The 26436-nt window shown below is 50.3% G+C and overlaps 4 protein-coding genes across 17 annotated transcripts in view; 2 read left to right on the top strand and 2 right to left on the bottom strand.

The window, feature by feature from the left end:
• TESK2 (testis associated actin remodelling kinase 2) overlaps positions 1 to 7159 on the top strand; it is a 131082-nt gene extending 123923 nt beyond the window's left edge. For all 3 annotated transcript variants that reach the window (XM_015066854.3, XM_053213299.1, XM_053213306.1), the window contains 6 exons: positions 3346 to 3428; positions 3668 to 3752; positions 4003 to 4086; positions 4293 to 4379; positions 5091 to 5208; positions 5475 to 7159. In XM_015066854.3, coding sequence (XP_014922340.1) covers positions 3346 to 3428; positions 3668 to 3752; positions 4003 to 4086; positions 4293 to 4379; positions 5091 to 5208; positions 5475 to 6199 — 1182 coding nt within the window. In that variant the 3' untranslated portion in view covers positions 6200 to 7159. The remainder of the gene's footprint in view (positions 1 to 3345; positions 3429 to 3667; positions 3753 to 4002; positions 4087 to 4292; positions 4380 to 5090; positions 5209 to 5474) is intronic.
• Positions 7059 to 10531, bottom strand: TOE1 (target of EGR1, exonuclease). 4 transcript variants are annotated; one of them, XM_027059337.2, is made up of 8 exons: positions 10400 to 10531; positions 9584 to 9726; positions 9453 to 9493; positions 9223 to 9319; positions 8937 to 9095; positions 8423 to 8682; positions 8062 to 8221; positions 7059 to 7979 (listed from the first exon to the last, which is right to left on the bottom strand). In XM_027059337.2, exons 1-8 carry the CDS (start codon positions 10449 to 10451, stop codon positions 7359 to 7361), a joined length of 1533 nt encoding a protein of 510 aa, XP_026915138.1. In that variant the 5' UTR covers positions 10452 to 10531; the 3' UTR covers positions 7059 to 7358. The 4 variants fall into 4 exon arrangements, with proteins under 4 accessions (XP_026915138.1, XP_053069290.1, XP_026915139.1 ...); XM_053213315.1 differs by having other exon boundaries at positions 9223 to 9277; XM_027059338.2 differs by lacking the exon at positions 8937 to 9095.
• A 54-nt stretch (positions 10532 to 10585) lies between these two features.
• On the top strand, positions 10586 to 18195 carry MUTYH (mutY DNA glycosylase). Of its 9 annotated transcripts, none has more exons than XM_027059333.2 (18): positions 10593 to 10718; positions 13571 to 13704; positions 13787 to 13891; positions 14007 to 14127; positions 14678 to 14826; positions 14917 to 14956; positions 15079 to 15152; positions 15291 to 15332; positions 15408 to 15479; positions 15555 to 15668; positions 15754 to 15851; positions 15931 to 16075; positions 16157 to 16220; positions 16397 to 16588; positions 16692 to 16828; positions 16913 to 17065; positions 17257 to 17298; positions 17999 to 18195. In XM_027059333.2, the coding sequence occupies exons 2-18, from the start codon at positions 13657 to 13659 to the stop codon at positions 18128 to 18130; spliced, it is 1728 nt and encodes a 575-aa protein (XP_026915134.1). In that variant the 5' UTR covers positions 10593 to 10718; positions 13571 to 13656; the 3' UTR covers positions 18131 to 18195. The 9 variants fall into 9 exon arrangements, with proteins under 9 accessions (XP_053069257.1, XP_014922337.1, XP_026915134.1 ...); XM_027059332.2 differs by having other exon boundaries at positions 14645 to 14826; XM_053213287.1 differs by lacking the exon at positions 16397 to 16588 and having other exon boundaries at positions 14645 to 14826.
• A 102-nt stretch (positions 18196 to 18297) lies between these two features.
• HPDL (4-hydroxyphenylpyruvate dioxygenase like) lies at positions 18298 to 20648 on the bottom strand. Its single transcript, XM_015066770.3, has one exon. It carries the CDS (start codon positions 20089 to 20091, stop codon positions 18973 to 18975), a length of 1119 nt encoding a protein of 372 aa, XP_014922256.2. The 5' UTR covers positions 20092 to 20648; the 3' UTR covers positions 18298 to 18972.
• Between the last annotated feature and the right edge of the window lie 5788 nt (positions 20649 to 26436).

Genomic DNA, 26436 nt, shown 5'->3' with positions numbered 1-26436 from the left:
TGGGGCTAATATTCCAGAGCAGAGTAGACAAAGGGAATTGCATAAACAAAGGCATAGTGGCATGAACAGTACGATGGGCAGACTGGGAGGTAGGAGTGGTAGGGAATAAGAGCTGAAAAGAGAGGACTCTGATCATATACTATCAAACTTGGATTTAATCTTCTAGACAGGAAATGAAGAAAACCACTGTCAGCTTTTTTAAAGTAATAGCTTTTTGAGATACACTTCACATAAAATAAAATTTGCCCTCTCAAAGTATGTATTTCAGTGGTTTTTAGTACATTCAGCCATCACCACTATCTAACTTCAGAACTTTTCACCATCCGAAATGAAAGCCCCAGATTCTATTCCCCTCTCCCTTCAGCCCTGGGCAACCACTAATCCATTTTCACTTCTATGGATTTGCTTATTCTGGGCAGTTTAATATAAAAACAATCACACAGTATGTCATTGATGGCTTTTAAACAGGAGAGTAACACAGATTTACATTTTACTAAGGTCATGCTGGCAGGAATGAGGAAGGTGGATTATGGAGTTCAAGCCTGGACTAAGCCATAGAGATCAGTTAGAAGAGCACTGCAATATCCTGGGGAGGAATAAGGAGGACCTGGACTAATGCAAAGGTGGGGGCGGGGAGGTGTGGGGAATGAAGAGGGAGGGGCAGATTTGAAAAATATTTAGAAGCTAAATTAGTTGGAGTAAGAGTAAAAAATCTAGGGTGAATCCCAGGTTGCTAGCTTAGCTAGCTTTAGCTTTTGAGGAAAAAAGTGAGTTCAGGTTTGCATGTATGGAATTCAATATGAGTAATCCAGGAGATGTCCAGAAATAGACTGGATATGCAAATCTGAAGCTTGAGGATAAAGGTCAGGTCTGAGGATATACATTTGGGAGTCATCAGCACAAATGGAGCCTGAGAGATGTAGGCTCAAGATAGAACTCTGAGAGCATGAGATGGGAAGAAGTACTTGCACTGGAGCCTGTACAGTAGCCAAAGGTAGAGAAGGAAAACCAGGGCTGTAGTGTCACAGAAGCCAGGAGAGAAGAATTGAAAGGGAACAGGAATAGCCTCTAACTAGCCTCTAATAGCTAGTCTGTTAGCTTCAGGACCACAACTGTTTATTCTCTGCACTCCTAGTATTAATGATTCCTGAATCATATGTAAAAGTGTTGAAAGAATCAACAATGTCAACAGCAGAAAGATCAAGTTAATATAAGGACTAATTTTTGTCTATTGAGCTTAAAGCCCTAGAGTCATGTGAGAACTTACAGCAGAAACCCATGAGGAATGAGTGGGAGATAAGGAAGTAAAAACGGCAAGTGTTGCCAGCCAAACTTCGCTAGCCTAGACCCCATTAAGGACAGGCTCAGGAGGTTTTGGAAAATACCACCAGGGCTAATCCATCAGGGCTCCTCCTCATTTGCCTTATCCCTTTAGAAATACAGACTTCTAAAATTTGGCTCTTTTGTTTTTCAGTATCCCATCTTTGTCTTTGGCTCCAATGCCCAGCTATTGGCTGTGAGAAACTTTATGAGGGGCAGTGGTCACCCTCCAGACCAGAGGCAAACTGGGTAGCCTTGCCCCATATTGTGGGGCCCCGATCATCCCTGCCTTAGCCATTTCTCAGCTGTTCAAAGAAGCTACTGTGAAGTCCTGTACTCCTAGATGGATGATTTGCAGTGAGTGGACAGTAGATGTCTATGAATGTGAAGATCGGGCAGAAACCACAGAGCTTTGACAAGGGCAGAGTACTGTGGCCATGTTCTGTTCCTTATCTCCTCCTCCCAGGCTGAATTTACAGGCCAGTTTCTGAGGGCTATAAAGCAAATAGTAAGTAGGACTTTAGACTGAGCCTTGGAGACAGGAGAAAGGAGTTGCAGATCAAATAGGAGGGGAGAAAAATAGGTGACAGATCTGAGCTGCCACTGCCTCATAAGCCTGTGCCCTATGGCCTGGGCTTCAGCTGTTTAATAGGCAAGCTGGCCTAGGGCCCATCTTCTCATGGTCATAGTCAAGGGGTTATGGGGTGCTGAGCCAGCAGAACCTGATGGGAAGGCCAAAGCCAGGACAAGTACAAGGATGGTCCTGCTTGGAAGCCAGAGATGATGCATGTCTACTCGGGCCCAGGTTAGATGTGATGAAATCACAGGCTCCCTCCAGCTCAGGGAGAAAATAGTATGATAATGTCAAGGCCAAAGTAGGGGGCGGGGGGTGATTGGTACCTGAGGTAGAGTAAGCAGGAGGTGACTTGGCAACTGCATGCCAAACCTGGTAAGGAGGGAGGGTAGGTTTGGGTCAAATAGGGTCTTGCTGGCCCCAGAAATGTCCCTGAGCCAAGGATCCCTACTCTCTCCTGCCTTTGGAGGAAGAAGGTGGTGTGAGGTGCCTCATGAGCGAGTGGTGTAGGGCTATTTTGAATGTAGCTGTTTGGGGAGAGCCGGTTGCTGATCTGTGTTTATTTACAAGCCATTTGTGTTCATCTTTTCTCTGGGGACAGCAGCATTTGTTCGGTGAGCACATCCTGAGCCTCTCTCATGAGTTGAGTGCAGGGCCTGAACCAGAACCTGCTCTCTGTTAGACTGTAAGAGGAAGTGGCATAGAGGAGTTGTTAAAGGAGCTGAGAAGAGAGAGGGTGGTGAGAGCTGGAGACGACAGGATGGAAAGGTCACTTACCTTAAAACACATAAAATCTGAGATGAAAAGGAGAGTTGAGAGAACATTCCAAATGGAAAGAAGCAATAGAAGCAAAGACAAAGGCTTGAAGGGGCTGTTCAGGCTTCACAGGTCAGGTTTGTCTGTGACAAGTTTAGATGGAGATGTGTGCATAGGAGCAGCAGCGGGGGGTAGGGGGCAGGCCAGTTGTTGGAGCCAGATCATAGACTTTTAATGCCATTGAGGAGGTTGGTTGTGATCCTCTGGGCAATGAAAGGTAGTGCAGGCCTGGCACTTGTCCTACACTTACATTACTTTGGGTCTCTGCATTCTGAGGAAAAGAGAATGGGAGGCAGGGACCTGATAGTCCGTCTTCCTCCACTAGATTGTAAGCTCCAAGAGGACAAAGATGTTTGTTCATTGAGCTTTCTCTGGCACTTAGATCCATGCTTAGTATATAAAAGCAAAGATAAATATTTGTTTGAAGCATATGACTCTTATGGCAGCCACCCAAGATCCAGGCCTAACTCATTTCACATGGCTGATGGAGTCCCAGGTCTGACCACTGGGTCAGCCTGAGTGTAGTTTCACCAAGGAGAAGACAAGGTGCCCTGTGGCAGGGAGGGGTGGTGGTAACACTATGGCTGGCTGGTCCCCCTTCTGAGCCACATTGTCTTCTTCTTTGGGAACCCTAGAACTGCCTGATAAAGAGGGATGAGAATGGTTACTCTGCAGTGGTAGCTGACTTTGGCCTGGCTGAGAAGATTCCTGACGTCAGGTGGGTAGCCCTAATAGGTGCTGGGGTCACAGAAGAGACTGAAGCAAAGGAAAAACGCCAGCTTCCTCCCCAGAGGCCAGAACTTGGTTACAGTTCAATCTCAGCTCCCTAAATTTGGTCAGTCTTAGTCTGTGTCCATTCTTCAGGGAGAAGAATTCCCAATGGTCAGATATCCCATTGCACCAGACAGTGGTGAGCTCATTCTCCATATAATCTCTCCCCTCACCCCCACCCCACAGCATGGGGAATGAGAAGCTGGCTGTAGTGGGCTCACCCTTCTGGATGGCACCTGAGGTTCTCCGAGATGAGCCCTACAATGAAAAGGTGAGTCTGGGGAGCCCAGGGCCTGGTTCTCCTTAGAATCCACTCTTATCAGGAAAGTGTCCAGGATCAATCACCCTGTATGTTCACGGTAAGTATCTACATCCTGCTCAGAGCAGGGTTGGTACTTGGCAGCTACCCAGTAAATGAACTGAATGAAATACAGGGCTTAGGCCTGGGCAGGCAGACCTGAGGGACACAGACCCTACTCTCACCCCACTGAGAAGGAAACTGAGGTCTTACTACCCACCAGGCGGACGTGTTCTCTTATGGTATCATCCTCTGTGAGATCATCGCCCGCATCCAAGCTGATCCGGACTACCTTCCTCGCACAGAGGTGAGCTGCAGGCATAGGGGACAGTGCCACTGGGATGGGGCTGGTTTTGAGGCTATGGAACTGTTGTTACTGGGGTGGAGTTGCTGGAACTGTCTGTGTGGTTACTTCTTTGGGGCAATTCTCAGCCTCTCCTAAGCAGGCCAGGATGGGTGGAGGGATTAATGACCAGTCTACCAATGTCCCCTCCCCACCATACCCATCCACAGAACTTCGGATTAGACTATGACGCTTTCCAGCATATGGTGGGAGACTGTCCCCCAGAATTTCTGCAGCTCACCTTCAACTGCTGTAATGTGAGTGTCTCCCTCCCCTTCCCCCAGCTTTGGTCAGGGGCTGGCTGAACCCCTTTCACCTGGTTAGGACTGTAGGGACAAGCTGCTCATTAAGGTTCACGAGGAGCCTCATTTTCACTGATGAGTGGCAGTGCCCACATCCCCTCCTCCAGGCCTAACAGATAGTCCAGAGCCCCGGACCAAGAAAAGGAAAACTGCTTTGTATTGTAGTCTTCAGCCTGCAGGGTAGACTTACCACCTCTTGTTTTCGATACTGATAGAGCTCTGGTCAGGTTTCGATTGGACTTTGGGTCCAGCTGGTCTTAAGGCCTATGGGAAGAACTTTTGTTAACCCTCACTTTATACAGCTCTGGGGCTGGACCTACCTGTTATGACCAAGGGGTAGCTGGGCTTTCCTCAGGTAGCTCCCAGAAACATGTTAGCAGCAGAACTCAAAAACAGAACAAACTAATGTTAAGCGTACTCTTTCGGAGGGTTCTGTGCCCAACAAGGGGATAAGACCCATACAGAAAGGGTGCTGATAGGGGAGGGTATTAGACAACAGCATCTCCCCTGACCTTAGCTCTGGGAATCATCCTCATGGCCTGGGGCCTTCAGAAAAGAGCTTAGCTGCACACCTGAATCTTAAAAGATGCCAGAAACAGACTCAAACGCCATCCTTGGGGTGGAAAATAGGAGCGCAGGGCTAATGGCTGGTGTGGATGACCACAGATGGACCCCAAACTACGCCCATCCTTTGCGGAGATTGGGAAGACCTTGGAGGAAATTCTGAGCCATCTACAGGAAGAAGAGCTGGAGACGGACAGGAAGCTGCAGCCCACAGCCAAGGGTAAGAGATTAGACCATAGTGTTTCACCTGATCCCAAGGGAAGAAATTAGGATGTGGGGCCTTCCTCTCTAGGGCTCATTGCAGGATCTCATGTCCAGAAGAAAGGCAGAGGGGCAGGGGATGATGGAAAAAGTATGGGACTCTTCAGAGTTATGACTTGGCATATTGCCTCTCTTGTTTCTCACTGGTGAAACACTTTGTGGCACAAGGTGCTGCTTCTGTTTGTCATGACTAGTGTGAGTAACCCTGGCTTGACTGTTTTTCAGGACTCTTGGAGAAGGGACCTGGTGTAAAGCGACTGAGCTCACTGGATGACAAGATCCCTCCCAAGTCCCCACGCCCAAGACGTAATATCTGGCTGTCTCGAAGCCAGTCAGACATCTTTTCCCGTAAGCCCCCACGTACAGTAAACGTCTTGGACCCCTACTATCAGCCACAACGAGGTGGTACTGTCCGCACCCCCAAAATCAACCCTTTCAGTGCTCGCCAGGACCTCAAGGGTGGCAAGATCAAGTTCTTTGACCTGCCCAGCAAGTCTGTCATCTCCCTGGTATTTGACCTAGATGCACCAGGGCCTGGAACTCTGCCTCTGGCTGATTGGCAGGAGCCCCTGGCCCCACCTGCTCGCCGGTGGCGTTCTTTGCCTGGTTCACCAGAGTTCTTGCATCAAGAGGCCTGTCCATTTGTGGGCCGAGAAGATTCACTATCTGACGGGCCCCCACCACGCCTCAGTAGTCTCAAGTACAGAGTAAGAGAGATCCCGCCATTCCGAGCATCTGCCCTACCACCTGTTCAGGCCCATGAAGCCATGGACTGCTCCAGTCCCCAAGAAGAAAACGGTTTTGGGCCCAGGCCCCAGGGAGCTAGTCCATGCCTTGCAGGTGCCTCTGAGGAGATGGAGGTAGAAGAAGAAAGGCCAAGAAGCTTGGCTCCAGTCCCGTTTTCTGTCTCAGGCGTAGGCCTGAAAACCCAGGGAGAACAGGATGGGTGAGGGGGGCTAGTCCCAGCTCACCTTGGGGGTGGGCCTTCAGTTGAAGCCACTGGGCCCCCTTATGTACAGCCTTGACCCTTCCCTGTGGCCTACAGAGCAGGCTGGCTAGGCCAAGCCAGGCTCAATATGGTGATTCCAAGTGCCTAACGGCTGTGCATGAGAGGGGAGATAGCAGTGAAAGGCTTTCCTACTTAGGGCCAACAGATGATACCAAGCTTCTGAAATCCAGCAAGGAGCTCTGGCTCTCACCCGACTCCCAATGCACTTCCCCAGACAGGACCAGAGGACTCCTAGTTCTAGTTTGCGCTGGCAGGCAGCTATTACCCCAGGTTCCTTTCCTACTCCAGGTCTGTCTTTTGCCCTTTCCTGGGGCATATAAGCTACTGGATGGAACCTGGCGCTGACCAGGAAGCCATAAAGGGCATGGCTATTTCTCAGACCTGAAGACTGGGGAGCTTCTTGCCAGTATGTCTAAGACACTTGAATAATTGCTGTTTGCACTTACTGCACAGTCAGACCACATCACTACATTTCTATGCAAGGGGGGGGTGAGGCCGTGTAGTGGTCATGGCTCTTAGCTAACCTATTCAAAGGTCTTTTCCAGTTGATTAATCTATTTTCATATTTATGAAGGAGTCTTAATGTTCTGCCCCATAAAACTTTCAACCTTGTGGTTGGGAGTGGGGCTGGTTTTGTAGGCCCCAGGGCCTGCTCTATGTATTTGTCAACATGTGACACACCCAACTGGTTAAATGGTTTATACACAGACTGATTTTCTTCCCTTCCTGCTATGGCTGGAGCTATGGGAACAGTCTGTCCTTACAGAGCCGCAATAAGAAATAACCAAAGATGAAGCTGGTCAAATATTTTCATAACTTGTTTCTGTTGATTTTTTGGTAATACTTTTTCCCAAGACACTTTCAGATTTAAAAATAAATAAAGTTGGTGTTACAGGTGCTAGTCAGCCTTCTTACGTGTACCCTTGTTCCTCATCCTCTGGGGTAAAGGAGAAGGTCCAAGACAGATGCAGCAGTATCTCTGCCAGGACCCCACCCCCTGACCCCCCCCAACTCTGTCATTCACAAGCTAGAGGGACCCAGACACTTGTATTCCACTCTCAGTTCTTGTCCTGGGCCCTGAGTGCTAGGCAGAAGTTGTGTCAGCTGCTGCCCCAAGCCAGCTTCATCTTCTGGTTGTGGGCTTTGGAGGAACGGGAGAACTGGCTCTTGGCCACTGTGAGGGGTACAGCCTTGCCACTCAGATATACCTTGTTGTGGCATTCAGGTAGCCAGGGTCCAGAGCTACAGATCTGGGGTCCTTGGCTCACTCCCACATAGGCCATTACAAAACCTGTCATAAAGGCATCAAAACCAGCTCGATGCAACCCATCCCCAACCACTGGGTGAGGATTGGCTTGACCTCCTGGCACTTCTGAGGTAGCCACATCAGCTGTTTCCAGCCTTGTTGCTTTGAGCCCCATCTCCAAGTCATTTTTGTGACCTTTCTCCAAGCCAGGCTGGCTCCTAGTCTCATCTTCAGCCACTTCCTGATCAATTTCCTCAGCCTTGAGGCCATCCCCACAGACCTGCTTCATGGGAGGGCCATCCTCATTTTCCTCAGAGGTCTGTTTCCCAGGCAGGCCCAACAAAGCCCTCCGCCGTTTTTCCCTACGTCGCCGCCGTCGCCGCTTGTCCTCCACCACAGCCTCATCAGTGTCAATGATAAGGTCAATATCATGGGACCGAGGACACTGCGGTCCCAAGGGGCACCAGCCATAGGCCTAGAGATAGGAAAGAGGCTTAGACAGGAATTCTAGGCATCAGAACTCCCCCCCCCCTCAGGAAATGGGTGGGTGCTCTTACCGAAAAATTGTCACAGATGCTGGTGGAATGAGGACGGTGGGTTGTAGGGGGCATGCAGCAGCGGTAGTCAATATGGGCCCTCATGCTAGTAGGATAGTTGCAGAACTCCAGGGTAAGGTGTGGGCTGCCGGCTGCCCGCTGCTTCCCATTTTCCCGCTCACTGCAACAGCGTAAGAGGGTATTGGTCCACTAGTGTATAAATTCCATAGGAACAGGGTTTTTTGTCTGTTTTGCTCACTGCTGAATCCTCAGCACCTAAAATAGTGCCTGGCACATGGTAGGCACTCAATAAATACCTTACGTAAATGAAACAGTCAGGCTTATACCAGGCCCCATCCCTAAACCTCAACCAGTTCCTCACCATTTCCGGAAAACATATTCTAGGTAGGAGGCCACGAAGCGGGCATGAAACTCAGCAGCATACTTGGTGTCATAAATGCCAGCTGGGAACATTTCACACAGGTCCGCAGTGAAGGTTCCCAAGCTCTCGGGAAGGTGTGCATAGAAGTTCTGGTACAAGAACACCAAGTCTATGAGACCATTGTGTAGTACCAGGGGCCGGCGGGCCCGGATTAGCTCCAGGAAGAGTGTCCTCACTGACTGGCTCTGACTCTCATCACCCTGGGTAGAAAGAAAGGGGTCATCAGGAAGAACAGTCCCCTAGGGAGCCTCTTTTGCAGGACACTTCGCCCTGGCTCCCCTACCTGGAAAGCTCTACCTCCCTGCCTTACCCAATGCTATTCTATGTATCAGGCTTGTTTCCCCAGCCCTGTCCCTAGTGATTTCCCATACTGAGCAGATCCTCCCTACGTACCCAGCCTAGGTTAGGAAGAAATGAAGCCACAGAAGGGGCAGTCTCAAGGCTGGAGACCTACCTTGTCATTACCCTTGTGGTAAGGGATACCCTGAGCATACTGCCGGTTGAAGTTGAAGCCATGCTGTACCAAGAATTGCACAGACTTTGGTTCTATCACATACTCTTCCATGCATAGCAGGGTCAGATTGAACACCTGAGCCAGGTATGAGTGTTCACCCTGGGAGAGAAAGGATCTGCTATATCAGGATTTGGGATAAAAACACCTCACACCTGATGTTCTCCAGGATCTCAACCCTCCTCCCTGCCAGCCAAAGACCAGGGATAGATGTGAGATCAGCCCATACCTTATCTGGCTGCTGCTTGAAGCAGGCGAGGCCCAGGGAGAGAATAGAACGGGTCCTGGCAGCATGACACACGGACTTGTAACGTTCCTCGATGCACCTTGGGGTTGGGTTTAGGGGGTGGCTGTGGCTGGGAGCTAGCCCTCAAACCACCCAGGACTGTGAATTCTACTCCAGGGATGAGGTCTTCCCCTCCTGCCAAGGCTGACACTAAGATCGGGGCTTATACTTACTGGTTCAGCAAACTCTTCCTGTCCCCAAGCCCACTCAGTTCCTATGAGTGGGTAAAGGGAGAGTTGTGTTAGGTTCCCAGCACCAACCAGCCCTTTCAAACTACCTGTCCTCCCCATTCCCCAACCCTCACCGTGTCCACAGCCACGAAGCTAGCTGTCTTTATGGCCAGCAGGAGGGATGGCCACATCTCCTTGAAGTTGTCACTCTGCACATCCACCACAGGAACCTGGACTACTAGCTCCTCCCCAGATTTTGTGGTTTTGCAGACACCACCTGAGGGTAAGGAGAGCAATGGATGTTAATGCTCAGGCAGGGGTCCAGGGAAACCAACACCAAGCCAGGCCATGGCTGGGGGCGGAATGTTGGGGGGCAGTTTCCATTAAGGCAAGAAATGGCAGCTTTCTCCTCAAACCCTTTGTATCATACATGCTCTGCACACAGGCCTTGAAATGAGCAGTACCCTGAATTTGGGGAGAGAAAGCCTGCGTCTTCCAGTGGTTTATGTGAGCTTTTGGGAAAATAACTTCTCCCTTCAGCAACACAATCCGCAGAAGAGGAAGGTCGGACTGTGGCCCAGTCCGATCTGTGCCCCAGTAGCCAAAAGCGATGGTAGCCACTATGCCCCAGAGCCTCATAAATAATTCCTCACACCCAAGCCCCCAACACGTCCCACTTCTTTGGACCACGACTCCTAATCCGCTACACTTAACCATGAGCCTTAGACTACATCTCCCGACATGCCCCCACGGTCCCCGTCTAAGCTCCCAACATGCAAGGCTTTTGCAGCCGAGCTGCGGTGCACACCGGGACTTGTAGTCTCCTCGTGGCTGGTTCGGAGGTGAGCTAGTTGAACGTTCCAAGTCAGTTTCTAGAGCCGTAAGCCCGAGGCCTTCCCCTTGCCGGAGCGCACAGAGTTTTAAGGAGGAAGCCCTGGGAAGCCACTCACCATCAGAGGCCGCTGGGGCTGAGACTGCGCCATCGTCACTGTCGGCGGCCATGACACGGAGGGCCCCTCGCCTGAGTGGTGTGTGGGGGTACTCGGGGCTTCCGCTTCGTTTCTCCGCGCGGCTTCTGCTGTAGGGATCGGGGCGGGGCCTGCCCCCGCCCCGAGTCGCAGACGGGTCTGACTTCCGTTCACACGACCCGGGTCTGGCGCGGAGGAAGTGTCCCACCGCGCGCTTGGACCTCTTTGGCTGGCACAGCGTGGATTGGAGCCACGCCCTCTGGCGTGCGTCGGACGCCGGGCCTTGGAGACTGCGCGGGAGGTAGGTAATTCCTTCCCCGCATGCACCTTGTGGGAACGTGGGCGGGAGCTTTACGCTGTCTTCGTCCGCTCGGCCCAGGGTTGGGGATGGGGTCCGGGCTCCCCAGAGGAGGTGGTGGTACCCAGGTGCAGCCTAAAGCACGCATAGGAGTTATGCAGAGACGGGAGTGTGGGGGAAAGGATATTTTGGGAATAGGCAAGTTCCCAGGGAGGAATGGGAGCTTCGTGTCCAGGAAGTGAAAAGACGGAGAGGGGGACGCGAGACGAGGCTGCCAGAGGGATTAGAGCCACCGACTGGCTAGGAAGCCTTTGAAATAATATAGGGAAGTGATAATAAGGACTTGAGTTAAGGCTCCGGCAGTAGGGACGGCAAGGAAGGGACAACTTGTAAGCACTTAGGAGGTATATTTGACCTAGAGGGTGATTAGACTTGACTCCTGATACCGCGAGAGACCTGTTCTTTCTCAAAGGCTCCCGTTCTCATCTCTGGACCCACAAGGAGTCAACCCTTTCGTTAGTTAGTCACTATTTCTAGCTCATCTTCAACTTTTCTCTCTCTACTGAGTCTTTTTCATCATTATTCAGAATTGTTTGGGTTTCTCCCATCCTGTTTATCGTATACAGCTTACTTAGCACTGTGCTAAGCTCTGGGGACTCAATAGTCAACAAGAGACTCAGTACTTGCTCATGGAGTTTTATAGTCAAGTGGGGGAAGCAGACAGTCATCAAACAAACACAAATGTAAAATTACAATTAGTGTAAGAGGAAAAATGGAGAATTACACAAGAGGATAATACTGGGGGCTGATTTGGACATTTAAGTCAAGACCTGAAAGAATGAATAACTTGGATGAAGCACAGGATAAGAGCTGTCCAAGCAGAGGGGAAGGATTGGGTGAGGTGTCAAGGTGGACAGATACCTGGATGATTGAAGCAACTATTTAGGCAAACAAATGGCTGGAGCAAAGTGAGTGAGGGGATGAGGAAGGTGGGGATCTTTGGAGCTTACAGAACTATTTTAAGAGGATTGGCTTTTCAGAGCAATGAGTGTGACAAAGTGCTCCAGTGGCTTACAAGGTACTTAGTGATTCTATGCCCCCCACCTTCTTTACCTCTTTGACCTCATCTACTACTTATCCTTCCTCAGTCTATTCTAACCACACTGGCTTCCTTATTATTCTGCAAACAGGCACCTTCCTTAGGGCTATTCCACTAGATCTTTTTTAGTATGACTTTCCCGTGGCTAGAACATGGCTAACTCCTTTAACTGCCATAAATCATTGGTCAAATACCACTTTAATAAGGCCCACCATGACCATCCATGTGCTTTAAAATCGCAACATTCCACCACCACCACTCCTATTTCCCTTCACATATTTTTTTTATGTTTATCCTAGTATTTACCACCTGACAGCCTATATAATTTACTTATGTGCATTATTTATTTTTTGCTCTCCATTAGAATACAAGTTCCATGAAAACAGGAACCTTTGGTGTTTTATTTCCGAAGTATTCCAAGTACTTAAAACTGCTCGGCACAAAGTAGGCACTACATAAATATTTATTCAGTGAATTAGTGGGAAGCCATTGAAAGTTTTAAGTAAGGAAGTGACACGATCATGTCTTATAAGATTGCTTTACTCTTTGGAGAATGGATTGTAGAATGAATTACGGAGCTAGTGAGTTTGGTGAAGGAAGTTTGGCTATGAAGGGGAGAGTGGGTGTTGTAAAAGGGATTGAGGAGCAGGGCCCTGAGCTTGGACAGTTTAGGAGAGACCATTCTTTAATGGGAGGAAGGAAAAGGAGAATGCAGATAAGTGTAGAGTGTAGCAAATCTGTACATTCATTTTTTTTTTTTTTTCCTCTGAGGGAGCAAGCAAGCTCTTTTGATAAAAATGAGGTGATGAAGTTAAGTTTTAAGGAGAGAGTTTGAAGCTTCAGGGACTGCAGTATAGCACAGCACAAGAGTGCAGTCTCTGGAAGCAGACCTTTAGGGTTTGGGTGGACAAGTTGCCTAATCTCTACAAGCCTCAGTTTCCTCATCAGTAAAATGGAGGTAATACTAGAAAGTACCTAATGGAGTCATCTGGAGATTGTGCGAGAAATTGGTAAAACACTTAGCATAAGGTCTGGCATATGGCAAACCTTCACTAATTGTTAGCTATATAGAGAAAAGGGCACCAAAAGAACAGTAAGGGAGTAGTGAAGATCAATTTCTCATTGAAATTGAGACCTATTTCTCATTACTAGTGGCCAGCCAGCTATGATTTACTAGATCAGGAAAAGATTAGGAATAAAAAATAGCTCATCCCCTCCCACCACCACCCCAACTTGCCATCTGCTCTCAGGCAAATCTTTTACCATCTCTGGGGCAGCTGGGTGGCTTAGTTTAGTTAAGCATCCAACTTCGGCTCAGGTCATGATCTAGCGATTTGTAGGTTTGAGCTCTGGATTGGGCTCTGTGCTGACAGCTCAGAGCCTGGAGTCTGCTTTGGATTCTGTGTCTCCCTGTCTCTCTGCCTCTCTCTCTCTCAAAAATAAAAACAAACATTAAAAAAAAAGGTATTTTTTTAATATCTTTAATGCTTATTTTTATTTTTGAGAGAGAGAGAGAGAGAGAGAGAGAGAGAGAGAGAGAGAGACACGGAGCATGAGCGGGGAAAGGGCAGAGAGAGAGGGAGACACAGAATCTGAAGCAGGCTCCAGGCTGTCAGCAGAGTCTGACGTGGGGCTCAAACTCATCAACTGCGAGATCATGACCTGAGCCAAAGTCAGACGTGCAACTGACTGAGCCACCCAGGCACCCTAAAAAAATATCTTAACATCTCTGATCCTTGGTTTCTCCTTTCTGCAGAATGGTGGTTGGATTGCATGACTGCTAAAGCCTGTTTCGGTGTAAATGTGCCACATCTCTGAGCAGATAAACTTCCTACCTGCCCCATGCTCTTAGACATACCTAAAGAAGCCCTGTCCACACACACAGTCACAGTAAACATCAGGGACACACATACAGGTGCTCCTGTACAGCCCCCAGCCCAGCCCCAGCCTCTTCTTTTGTGTGTGTCTCCAGGACTATGCTAATGTTGGTCCCTCTGAAGTCACTTGCAAAAACAGCCCTACTGGTCATACCTCAGTGCCACAGCCAGCCAAGAGCAACCCCATGAGCATCTGGAGAGTAAGAAAAGCTAGACACTCTATAATAAGTGCTGTAGAGAAAGTGGCTATACTCACTGAAGGGCCCCAAGATTCAACCTCATTGTGACAGACTACTTTGGGCCTTTCTCTTCTAGGCCATCATGAAGAAGCCACAAACCGCTGTGAGGAGTTGTCGCCAGAATCAGGCGTCTGGCCATGAGGGAAGGGAGAAGCAGGTCCTTAGCAGCAGCCAGGTCAAGCCTTCTACCCCTGATGGTGAGGAGCTTGGTCTGAGTCAAAGGTGAAGGGGTTGGTTTCGTTGGCCATGAAAGAAAGGTCGATTCAGGCTGGGAAGACAGCGTGGTTGTGCATCAAGGCTTCAAGGGACTAATTACGATCTAATTCTGACTTTGCTGTGTAACTTTGGGATGATTTCTCTGAGTGGCTGCTTTCTTACCAGTGACATGGAGTGGTAGCTTGTGTATTTCCTTCCTCCTGTGGCTTTTGTGGGATCAGATGAGTTTATGAGCCTGAAAGTGTTTTGTAAATGGGAAAGTCCTGAACAGGTACACATTATGCTTGGCTGAAACTGTTGGATTTTCATCGTGACCCAGAGACAAAGGAGCCAGCACTACCACCCTAGGAAAGTTAAGGCTAGAAATTTGGTTAAGGTTACATACACAGCATTTTGGTTTGACTCCAGGTTCAAAGCTTAAGCAAGGGTTTGGGGGAAGCACTAAGGTGGAGCAGCCAGACTACAGTGCCCTGGGTACCTGGTGCACTGTCCGTGCAGGAACTATGCCTAAGTTTCCTGAGGCCCCAGCAGGCTTGGCCAGGCGGCAGAAGGAGGTGGTATTACGGGCCTCTGTCTCCCCATACCATCTATTCAGAGACACAGCCGAGGTCACAGTCTTTCGGGAGAACCTTCTGAGCTGGTACGACCGAGAGAAACGGGACCTGCCCTGGAGAAGGCGGGTAAGCAGGCTAGGGGGCAGGGACAGTGGAGTGGGGGGTTAGTGCCAGGCCCCCTCCACACTAACTCCTTGTCTGGGATTGCATTGGCAGGCAGAGGGTGAGATGGACCCTGACAGGCGGGCGTATGCTGGTGAGTGCATCTCCTGAGAACAGGGCTGCTTTGCCTGGATGCCCACTGGTCTGGGGTGTAGGGGCTGTGGGCTGGGAGCAGGGCATCTCAGCAGTGCCCTCATGCCAACCCCTCTCCCCCAGTGTGGGTCTCAGAGGTCATGCTGCAGCAGACCCAGGTTGCCACGGTGATCGACTATTATACCCGATGGATGCAGGTGACTTCAGGGAAAGAAGGGGAGGGTCATTGAGCCAGACCCCAGAGAAAGCCTAGCCTTTGGGGTGGGGGTAAAGAAGGCTTCCTTCACCTCTCTCACCCTTGACCTTACTTCCTTTTGATCACCTTCGGGCTCTAGAAGTGGCCAACGCTGCAGGACCTGGCCAGTGCATCCCTGGAGGTGAGTGCCACCCTAAGGTAGGGGGAATGGGGACAACTGAGGACTGACCACTGATCTCTCTGACTCTACCCACAGGAGGTGAACCAGCTCTGGGCTGGCCTGGGCTACTATTCTCGAGGCCGGCGGCTGCAGGAGGGAGCCCAGAAGGTAAGGGGGAGACAGGGAGGGTGAGCCCCAGGGCCTCAGGTAGCACATAACCTTGAGCCTTCCCACCCCAATCAGGTGGTAGAAGAGCTAGGGGGCCATGTGCCACATACAGCAGAGACTCTGCAGAAGCTTCTGCCTGGCGTGGGGCGGTACACAGCTGGAGCTATTGCTTCCATTGCCTTTGGTCAGGTGAGTCCATAGCCCACCCCTACTTTGTGTGTGCCCACCCACCTTCCTCCCAGACCAGGCTGACTTCTGGATTCCTCTGTGCCAGGCAACTGGTGTGGTAGATGGGAATGTAGTACGGGTGCTGTGCCGTGTCCGAGCCATTGGTGCTGATTCCGGAAGCACCTTTGTCTCCCAGCAGCTCTGGTAGGATATTGGGGTAATAGGGGAGACTGGGAAGGGTGTCTCCAAAGTGTCTTTGGCTTACAGTAATGTTTCCTTGTAGGAGCTTAGCCCAGCAGCTGGTAGACCCAGCCCGGCCAGGGGACTTTAACCAAGCAGCCATGGAGCTGGGGGCCACAGTATGCACCCCACAGCACCCACGCTGCAGCCAGTGCCCTGTGCAGAGCGTGTGCCGGGCACACCAGAGGGTGAGCCATCTGGGGAAGGGGCAGGCAGGGGTCCTAGAGGGTGACCCCCTTCCCTATGACACCTTGCCTTATGCCTCTTAGGTGGAGCGGGAACAGCTTGTAGCCTCACAGAGCCTGCCAGGCAGTCCTGATGTGGAGGAGTGTGGTAAGTACCAGCCCCAGCCCTTCACTGCACTGTCATGGAGCTGCTTGTGGAAGCATCATTCTAGTTAATCCTACAACTTGAATAAGATTCTGCAGAGCTGGGCCACGGCCGGCTCTCTGGGGTTGGCATCTAAGTTCACCTAAGCCTGAGTGGGTCTTTGGGATCTCTCTTCCCAGCTCCCAGCGCTGGACAGTGCCAGCTGTGTGCGCCTCCCACAGAGCCCTGGGACCAGACCCTGGGAGTGGCCAACTTTCCCAGAAAGGCCAGCCGGAGGCCCCCCAGGGAGGAGTGCTCTGCCACCTGTGTTCTGGAGCAGCCCAGGGCCCTTGGGGGTGCTCGAATTTTGCTGGTGCAGAGGCCTAAGTCAGGTACCTGGATCCTCGGAGTGGAGGGCAGTGGCATGAGCAACACGGAAGAAATGGAGGAGTCAGCAGCTAAGGCCCAACCACACCTGGCTGTCCTTCCTCTCAGGTCTGCTGGCAGGACTGTGGGAGTTCCCATCTGTGACTGCAGAGCCCTCAGGGCAATGTCAGCGTGAGGCCCTGCTGCGGGAACTACAGAGTTGGGTTGGGCCCCTCCCAGCCACCCACCTCCAGCACTTTGGGCAGGTGAGTGACCAGTGGAAGGAGCAGGAGTGATGGCTTTGTGGACATATCCACAGGCCTGTTTCAGTCCCTTGACCCTCCCTTCAGGTGGTCCACACCTTCTCTCACATCAAGCTGACATATCAAGTATATGGTTTGGCCCTGGAAGGGCAGATCCCAGTGACCACCACACCACCTGGAGCTCGCTGGCTGACCCGGGAGGAGTTTCACACCGCAGCTGTCTCCACCGCCATGAAAAAGGCACTACCTGTGTTGTCTTCGTTGTACCTTTTTGTGCTTCCTATATGTTCTATGTGAACCTATTACTGTGTAAAAGGAAAAAACCATATTTTAAACAGATGTACTAGGGCATGAAGTTGAGAGAACAAAGGGGTCTGGCTCTTCTGGGGAAAGATGCCAGTCCTGCACTCTCCCCCTCTGTCCTTGGCTAGGTGTTCCGTGTGTATGAGGGCCAGCGGCCGGGGACCTGCAAGGTGAGTCTCTTGGCCCTCACCCAGGCATCTCTCCCCGGGCCCGAATCCACAGGTTTTCAGTTGAGTTAAATGACACACAGGTTTTCAGTTCAGTTGTGGATGAACATTATCCACACCAGGCTTCACCATAGGGAGAGGAACAGTTCTTATCTTGAAACCTTACAGTCTAGGGTCCAGGGTGGAAAGGGAATAAGAACAAATGATGTTAACAACAGGGTCACAGGTATGTGAAATGCTTGTACCAAGTTTTGTGGTTTATAAGGTGGAGAGCTTTCAGTTCTATCTGGGAGGCAAGGATCAGGAAAGGCTGCTTAGAAGATGCAGCTGGTAATCTGGGTTCAAGAAATGAATCATTTTCTCCAGGTCTGGGAGGGGAATCAGCAGTAAGAATGTTCTTTCCAGGCCCAAGAGTAGCATGAGCAAAGGTGCCACAATGCAGTCTGCAGTGCTCAAGGAGCTGTAAGCATAGCAGGGTCTGTGCAGGCCAGTCAGGGCCATGAACACCAGGCCACTAAGGCATTTTTGGTGGAGAGGAGTGAGGTTTGTATCTTAGGAAGACTACCTTGGGCTGCCATATAGAGTTGATAGAAGAGGTTGGAAGCTTTACAACCACTGAGCTCTATCACTGCAATGGGGAGAGGAGTGGAAGGAGAGGACTCTGTTGCCCCCTTAGTACCTCCTTCTTTTGGCTTCTGCACAGGGTTCCAAAAGATCCCAGGTGTCTGCTCCATCCACGCAGAGAAAGCCCAGCCCAGGCCAGCAAGTCCTGGATAGTTTCTTTCGGCCCCACCACCCCACTGATGTATCCAGCCTCAACAGTATGGCGCAGTGACACCGCTGGAGCCCCTACTTCTTGAGAATCCTGTTGTTTCATAAAGTGCTTATTTTTGTAGTCATTTTGGAGACTTCCTGCCCTCCTCCTAGTCCTCTCATTCTTTCCCTCTGAGGATCCCAGAAAGTGGTAAAGTCCTGCTTGGTGCTGACTTCTGGCCAAGCTCCCAGCCAGCCCTGGGCAGTGGAGGTGGGCATTCTGTCCAAAGTGATCTGTCCTCCCCTAACCTCCAAGAGAGAAGGAGAAGGCAGCTTTAGGGGGCCCCTGCCAGTGGCTGACACCCAACACCCTTGGTCCAGGTCTTTGGTCAGCTCTGACTGGAGTAGTGGTATTGTCTTAGAGCAGGTGGTTGGGCTCAGCCCTGACCCAACCCTTCCCCACCTGCAGAGGCTGCTCCCTGGGGAGAAGGGAAACACAGGGGAGGATTTGTTCTGTCATAAATTCCTACCTCAAATACTAAATTTATATCTGTATTGTTTCATATGTAGTGAAACAATATAGAAAATCAGGGAGTTAATAAAATTAGGGGTGGGGTGAAGGGAAATGGGATCAGAGGTCACAAGGAAGGTTCAAAAGTATTGATATATTCTGTTTCCTAATTACGTAATTCCTTTATTCTTTATATCTTGCATATATATTAGTTATAGACTATGTAAGAATATTTCATAGTTTAAAAGAAAAAATAAAATCCCACCTCTTTGGCACCCCAGTGAGAGATTCAAGTTCTGGCAGGTATGGCCCTGGGGACAAAGCCCTCTCCACTCCAAGCCTCCATGGGTGTTTCTCCGTTGCAATAGGCCCTGTGCTCCAGGACAGGAGGGTGAACCCAGCCCCAACCCTTCTCAGGTTTCTTGATTCCTGGAGGCTTGCTCCTCCTGCACCGACTGCCACAGGGCCCGGATGTTGCCCTGGCCAAAGCCTGTCGCCCCCTGCCTCTGAATCAGCTCCAAGAAGAAGGTGTCCTCTGGAAAGAGAGACTTGGTGAAGACTTGAAGCAGAAACTTGCCTTCATCGCCATCTAGCAGGATCCCCTGTCGGGCTAGCTGGCTAGGCTCATGCCCAGCAGCTAGGATTTGCCTTTCCTTGCCCGGCTGCTGGTAGTATGCCTCAGGAGGAGCCAGGAGCTGGCCCCCCGCCACTGCTACCCGTTCAGTGGCTTCTATTATGTTCGGCGTGTACAGCCCCACGTGCTGCAGTCCTGGTCCCCTGTGCCGGGCTAGGAACTGCTCCACCTGGTCCTGTCCACTGGCAGCCCCTGGCAGGGACTCAGCCAGTACAAGGGTGGGGGCAGCGCTGCCTGGCGTGGTCTGCAGGGCGGTGAGCTTCAGTCCCCCTGGCCCAGATCCTGCTGTCACCTCGAGGCCCAGCTCCGGATCCTCACCTGGGCTCAGTGGCAGGTGGCGAAAGTCTAGGCAGTCGTGGAACCAGCGCATCAATGTGGGGGAGCTGCCACAGGTGCAGGCCAGGGTCAGGTGGTCCACGTGGCTGACCCAGCCTGGGCGGGTTGCACAGGGCACAGGCCTGAAGCCCGGCAGGAAAGGCCCTCCGAAGCCGGCGCGCTCCAGCAGAGTCAGGCTGAGGTTGCCCACAGGTGATCTGACCACGGCATAGGTGGCGGTGCCCTGAGAATCCCTCACGCTAACAGGGGGCACCGGCACGCTGCAGCCCCGCGCAACCAACGCCCGGGCGGCAGCGCCCGTATCCACCACGTCGAAACACAGGTTGGTGGCGCTGGGCACAGCATGACGTGGGTCCAGGCCGTACAGGGGCTCCTGGGGCCCAGCGCCCTCGTTCACCAAAAAGACCGCGTCGCCGCTGCGCAGGGCCAACTGCCGCCAGCCGTCTGCTTCCCGCACCGCCAGGGGCTGGAACCCGAAGAGAAGCTGCAGATCTTGGGCAAGGGGCTGCCCCGCGGGCACGTGGAAAGCGATGTGGCACAGACGACGGGCGGACGCGGCCATGGCGGTCCAGATGGTGACCCTGCCTGTCCTTCTCCTGGGGCCGTTCACCTGTCCTTGAGAACTCCCGGACTCTTCGTCCCAGGCTTGTCGTCGGAAGCCTGTGGAGTCCAGTTTTTCCCGCAGAGCGCGTTCCTCGCTCTTTTCCGGGGAGAAGTCACAGACCCGACCCCCTTAGGGGCTTGCGGTTCTCCCTGCCACGCCCTCTGCAATCCGGGTCTGCCTTGCGACCACCCGGTCTGCGCTGCGCTTGGTGAAAACCACGTGGAGCCAGAGCTAGGGCGGAGCAGGAGGGAGGGGGCGGAGCCCGGGACTCTGCAGACTTTTCCCCTCCCGCCCAGACGCAGTCGCCGAGGGTACTGTAGGGACGCAAGGCTGCTCTTTCCCAGAGCCTCTGGCTGGGCCACACCCTTTGGCACTGAGCCTCCCTTCTCCGCCCCCGGAGATCACAATAGCTGCCTTCATTCGGTGCTGGACGCTGGGCTCTCTCATCCTTTAAACCCAGAGCAAAGGGAACAAGCCCTAGCTGGGGGAGAAGCCAGAATCCTTCCCCGTCTCCCTACCACCTCCCACCCCCTCCCGAAGCCCTGAATTTCTTACCAGTGTCATTTCTACCAGTTTTACCTTAAAAAGTCTAGAGGGGGCACCTGGGTGGCTCAGTCAGCTAAGTATCCAGGTCCTGATCTCAGGGTTATGAATTCAAGCCTCACATTAAAAAAAAAAAAAGAGTCCTAGAGAACTTTGCCTTTAAGTCTTGATGTTCCTTTAAAACGTTAAAAAATATATATTAAATGTTTTAAGTTACAGATTTTCTTACCTTCCCCAAATTGGTCCAGAGAAACATGTTGTACAAAGATAGGTCATTTATATAGCTTCTACAAAACTCTCTTCTTTCTCTCTGATAATTTCTCAACTGCACCTATCTCTTTCTTCAGCCCCACTTCTCTTTCAACAATCTTTTATCCCCTGTTGCAAGAAAGATTTGGAGAAAAATCTGGTGGCTCAGGATCTGAAAGAAACAGCTGCACTGGTGTCCTTTCTCCAGGTCCTGACCCTATTTGGACTAGAACTCAAGCCCTCCTTGCTCTTTGCACCTTCCTGACTGGGTACTGGGCCAGAGAAGTTTTCTGTGAGTGTTTCTGGCCTTAAGACCCAGAATTGTGTGAGATTTGTGAGAATTGTGTAAGAATTGTGTGAGACCCTGAATTGAGCTAGTGGCTCTTGGAGGGTTTGGGAAGGGCACTCCAAGAAGGGTAAAGATAAGCAAAAGGTCAGTGAGGAGGGGCACCTGGCTGGCTCAGTCAGTATAGCATGTGGCTCTTGATCTTGGGGTGGTGAGTTCAAGCCCCACATTGGATGTAGAACCTAAAATATGAAGAAAGAAAGAGAGAAAAGAAAAGGAAAGAAAAGAAAAGAAAAAGTCAAATCAGTGAGGAACATGAGCCAAACCCTTAGAGGAGCAATAGAGCATAAAATTGGGGAGACATTTGGTATGGATACTATGGTTCAAAGCATTGCAAAGGAGATTGTCAGGGAGCCTGATGTAATACCATTGAGTTTCATTGGCAAGAGGAAGAAGGCTGTGATGGAGGGATAGGGCTGAGAAAAAGAGGTCTGGCAGGGTGTTCAGGCTTGCAGCCAGGAAGGCAGTACCCAGAAGCTGATCAGTGGTGGTAAAAGGCACTTGGTGTTATTCTGTGGACTAGTAAATTTAGAACATGGGTTCCAAAAGCCAGACAGACCTGGGCTTGAAAACTACCTCCAATATTTAGTAGTTGTATGACTTGGGGCAAGTTGCTAACCTTCTCTGAGCCTTAGTTTTCTCCTCTGTAAAAATGGGAATAATAATAGTACCTACTTCATAGGGTTGTTGTGATTAAGGTAGAATATGCTGCAGCCTGGCAAAGGATCTAGGATTTAACCTGTGAGCCTGGGCCTGTTATGTGGGAGCAGAGCAAACAAAGTGGGCTGGGTAGGGACACATGTCACAAGGAGAGGGGGCTGCAGTAGGTCCCAGAATAACAGCCACATTAGGACTACTCCTCTCTCCCTAGGCTTGAGCACTGGGAAGGCACTATGAAGGTCCTGGCTTTGCTGTGGATTCTGGGGGAAGGTCCCTGGGAATAGTGCTCCGTGAGAGCTGGGGCAGAATAGGCTATCTTTTGCCCCCACTATCATGGTCAGGGCCCCAAGAGAGAATAGACTATCATGGTCAGGGCCCCAGGTGAGCAGCTCTAGTGCCCCCAGGCCTTTGGTCCAGCCAAAGGGGTTTCCTCTCAAGGACTCTATGTGTGGATGGACAGAGCAGAAACAGGACCCCTGACCCATCATTTCCCATTTGCTCTTGAGGGAGAGGGTAGATTTCTGAAGGCCAAGTGGGGCTGTTTTAAAGAAAGGGTGATCTTGGTTAGGGCATAGTTGCCTTACAAGGGCACTGTGCTTGACCTTGGCCCTGGGCACAGATTCAGCGCTTAGGAAGCCAGCGCGGTGGGGTACAGGTGGTCATTGATGTTGGTCTCCCTCCAGGCCAGACTCCAATTCCTGCAGCCCTGCTGGCATCTGAGCCGTGACCAACGTAGGACTCCTGTTTCCTAGCAGTCCCTGCGGAACTTTCGCCTGATGGGTCCTCCGTGCCTGGCCGCCGTTGTCTTTCTCCTGGGGATAAGGATGCCAGGGGTGGGCTCTGGAGAGTACGCAGGTCTAAGGGGGTGAGGCGATGGCGCTGCAGGAGGCCTTCTGCCACATCTGCCTTCCACAGTGGCCAGGGCAGCGTAGGTGGAGGTGGGGACTGTGGACCTGGAGCCAAACCGGCGGAGCCACGCCCCTCCTGCAGCTGTCAGTCAGCTTAAGCCCCGGGGCTAGAGGAGGTGCACTCTCTTCCTTAAAAATCCTGACCCCCACCCTGTCCTGTCTCTTCTCTCCCAGCCTAAAAAGGTGGGTGCTTGAACTCGCGCGTCTCTGGTCCCACCCCGCCATTCCCCTCCACTCTAGGGCCACGTGGGTGACTATCAGCTGCTGTTTTTAACGTGACCTCTAGGTGTCACCCTTGGTCTCAGCTTAACCCGCCTATCTCAAGCCCCTTCCCCTGGAGGAGGCGGGCCCGGAAGTTCCCGCCTTTCTCGCCCTGCCTCTACCTGATTCCACTTCTCTTCCAGTCTAAGGAGTGCTTGTCTTTTTACAAGCGGTGACCTGGCAGACCTTACAGAGAAGGTGAATTTTGTGTATGTATGTATGTGTGTGTAGTAAAATACACATAACATGGTAATATTTACTGTGTTAACTATTTTTAAGTGTACAGTTTGTGGTATTAAGTACATTCATATTGTGGAGCACCTGGCTGGCTCACTCGGTGGAACAGGAGACTCTTGATCTGCTGATTGTGGGTTCAAGCCCCACATTGGGTGTAGAGATTAGCTACAAATTAAATCTTAAAAGAAAAAAATACATTCATACTGTGCAGCTATGATAGGAAACCTTAGGAATCAGTAGGCAGAGAGGGAAAGATTAGGACCTGAGGAGAAAAGAGAAAAGAACATACTTTGGAACAATGCTGGGAGTGTCCGACCACAGCAAACCCTCTCAGGCATAAGGTTCCTCTTAAGAATGTAACAGATATTACCTCCCCCTCAGGTTTCCCTCAGGAATTTGACAAAAGACCTGACTTAAAAGAAGTAGTAGATGGTATGGCCTAAGACCACACCTCATACAATGGAAATGAGCTGATCAAAAAGGAATGACTAGGCCTTTAGAGTTACCTAGCCAATAAAGGTAGAATCTGAGAAGGAACAAGAGGGAAGGGAAGGGGGTGCTGACCAGAACCTTATAAAACAAAGGCCCTTGCCTATCATCTCTGGCATTCACTTTCGAATGTCTTCTCTCTGTAAAGAGAGCTTTCATACTATTCTTCTTTTTTGGTCTTATACTCTAATAAACTTTTGCCTGCTGCTCATTTTGTGTCCACCTCTTCATTCTTCGAAGGGGTGAGACCACGAACCCAGGGTATTGAAAGTAAAAAATCCTGCAACACAGCCATCACTACCATCTATCTGTGGAACTCTTAACCTATTCCCCAGCTGAAACTCTGTCCCCAGTAAATAACTCCCCACTCTCCCCTGCCTCCAACCCCTGGAACCACTAGTCTACTTTTGATCACTCTAGGAGCTTCATATAAGTGAAATCATATACTCTTTCTGTCCATCATTCCACCTTAAAAGGATCTAAGGTCACCAATGATCTTCAGTTGTCCCATGGACAATCTTCAGATCTCATCTTACTGCCTCTCAGAAATATTTTATTGCAGTTGACCTGACCCCTGTCTTCTTTCTGAAATACTCTTGCCCTGGCTTTTATAACATCATACTCACCTGGTTTTCCTTTGGTCTCATTATCTCTCCTATGCTCATTTTTATTTTATTTTATTTATTTTTTATTTTTTTCAATATATGAAATTTATTGTCAAATTGGTTTCCTATGCTCATTTTTAAATGTTGGTGTTCCTCAGGGCTTTGGTTACCATCTCCTTCCAGATGATCCCTGCATTTATGTCTCCCTTCCTAATCTTTCTTCAACTGCTTATTTGCTGGCTTGATTTGGATTCAACATGCTCAACACTGTCCTCCTTCTTATGCTCCCATCTCAGCAGCTGTCCCATTGCTTTCCAGTGGTCCTATTCAGAAACTACATCATTTTTTAACCTTGCTGTTACTCACCCCTCACCTCCAGTCAATCACCATATCCCTGCCCATTCTATTTCCATAACATTTCTCCAACCATCACCTCCCTCTTCATACCCCTGTACCACCCAAGTGCAAGGTCTCACTGTTGCCACACCACCTGGACACTACTAATTGCCTCCCTGGCTTTAGGTTTACTACTGTCCTAACAAGTCTCCACCCGGTAGCCAGAGTTAGCATTGAAAAATGTAGATCTGATTATGTTACTGTCCTGCTTAAAAACCTTCACTAAGTTCTGCTTGCACTTGGGGTAAAGACAAAAAAATTTCCCCTAGCTGATTAACCCCTGACAACCTTTCCAACTTTTGTTGTCACCACTATCCCCTCCTCCATACTGTAGTTTCTTGAAAGTGTCATGCTTCTTCCCACTCAGAGCTTTGTCTTTGCTGTTCCTTCCTGCCTAGAATACATTTTCTTTCCCACCTGCCTTGTACCTGGCTAACAACTTATCAATCAGTAGATATCAGCTTAAATTTAACTTGTTTGAGGATGTCTTCCAAGACCCCCAAGACTTATGTCCAGTGCCTCAATATTTATAAATGAACAAACTAAGGCCTCAAGGGGCTGATGGGTGATTATCAGACTACAGGGTTGTTTTCTTTTTTTTTTTAAGTTTATTTATTTGTTTTGAGAGAGTGCGTGAGAGGGGAAGAGAGAGAGCAAAGAGAGAGAGAATCCCAAGCAGGCTCTGCACTGTCAGCACAGCGCTGGATGTAGGGCTCAAACTCACAAACCATGAGCTTGGGACCTGAGCAGAAATCAAGAGTCCTTAACTGACTGCCACCCAGGCGCTCCCATACTGCAGTTTTTAACATAACCTCTAGGTGTCACCCTTGACCTCTGCTTAACCAGGACTTGGCTGGGAACCAGGAATGAGGGGCTGAGTAGATACAGGGCCTGGCTGGTCCATCCAGCTGGGAAAGGTTATTGGAAGCCCAGCTTCTTCTCTCAGGTCTGACACCTTCTCCATCTGCTCTGGGTCAGCTGCCTTGATAGGGTGACCAACCATTCCTGTTTTCCCAAGACTGAACTTCCAGTGCTCCCAGGAGTGGAAATTTCAGTGTTAAAACTGGGACAATCCCAGCCAAACCAGGGAAGAGGGGCCAAAATGTTCATATCTGCACGAGACTAAGGTCTAGGTCTCGCAGGAGAGCTTAGCTATAACCCAGCCAAGCTCATCACAGTAACACCACTGGTGTGCTGACCTTGCAGACTGGTGGTTGTAAGAATTTAGGGACCGAATGTATATATACTTTAAATGAGCATAAAGGACACACCTATGTCTGACAATGCTACCATTGGTTGAATGCCACTGGGCATAACCCATATATATTGTTTCTAATCCTCACAGAAATATTAAGAGTACAGAAGATAATTCCTCTTTTGGAGATGAGAAAATGAGACTCAGAGAGGTTAAGTGACCAGCCTAAGTCACACAGCTATTTAGAAAAATAGTGAAATTTAAACCTATGTCTATCTGACTACAGAGCTCCTGCTATTTTTTTTTAAACATTTTTTTTTAACGTTTATTTATTTTTGAGACGGGGAGAGACAGCATGAACGGGGGAGGTTCAGAGAGAGAGGGAGACACAGAATCTGAAACAGGCTCCAGGCT

Source organism: Acinonyx jubatus, chromosome C1, assembly GCF_027475565.1.
Source record: "Acinonyx jubatus isolate Ajub_Pintada_27869175 chromosome C1, VMU_Ajub_asm_v1.0, whole genome shotgun sequence".
NCBI classification, from domain to species: domain Eukaryota; kingdom Metazoa; phylum Chordata; class Mammalia; order Carnivora; family Felidae; genus Acinonyx; species Acinonyx jubatus.
This window is presented reverse-complemented; position numbering and strand designations above follow the sequence as displayed.

Coding starts and splice junctions, on each gene's coding strand:
- TOE1 (XM_027059337.2), bottom strand. CDS start 10,451: ATGGCCGCCGACAGTGACGATGGCGCAGTCTCAGCCCCAGCGGCCTCT. Junction 9,096..9,222: donor TCAAGCAGCAGCCAGATAAG/GTATGGGCTGAT, acceptor TTTCTCTCCCAG/GGTGAACACTCATACCTGGC. Junction 8,683..8,936: donor ACCACAAGGGTAATGACAAG/GTAGGTCTCCAG, acceptor CTTTCTACCCAG/GGTGATGAGAGTCAGAGCCA.
- MUTYH (XM_027059332.2), top strand. CDS start 13,657: ATGCTCTTAGACATACCTAAAGAAGCCCTGTCCACACACACAGTCACA. Junction 15,153..15,290: donor ATTATACCCGATGGATGCAG/GTGACTTCAGGG, acceptor TTCGGGCTCTAG/AAGTGGCCAACGCTGCAGGA. Junction 15,852..15,930: donor TTTGTCTCCCAGCAGCTCTG/GTAGGATATTGG, acceptor GTTTCCTTGTAG/GAGCTTAGCCCAGCAGCTGG.
- HPDL (XM_015066770.3), bottom strand. CDS start 20,091: ATGGCCGCGTCCGCCCGTCGTCTGTGCCACATCGCTTTCCACGTGCCC.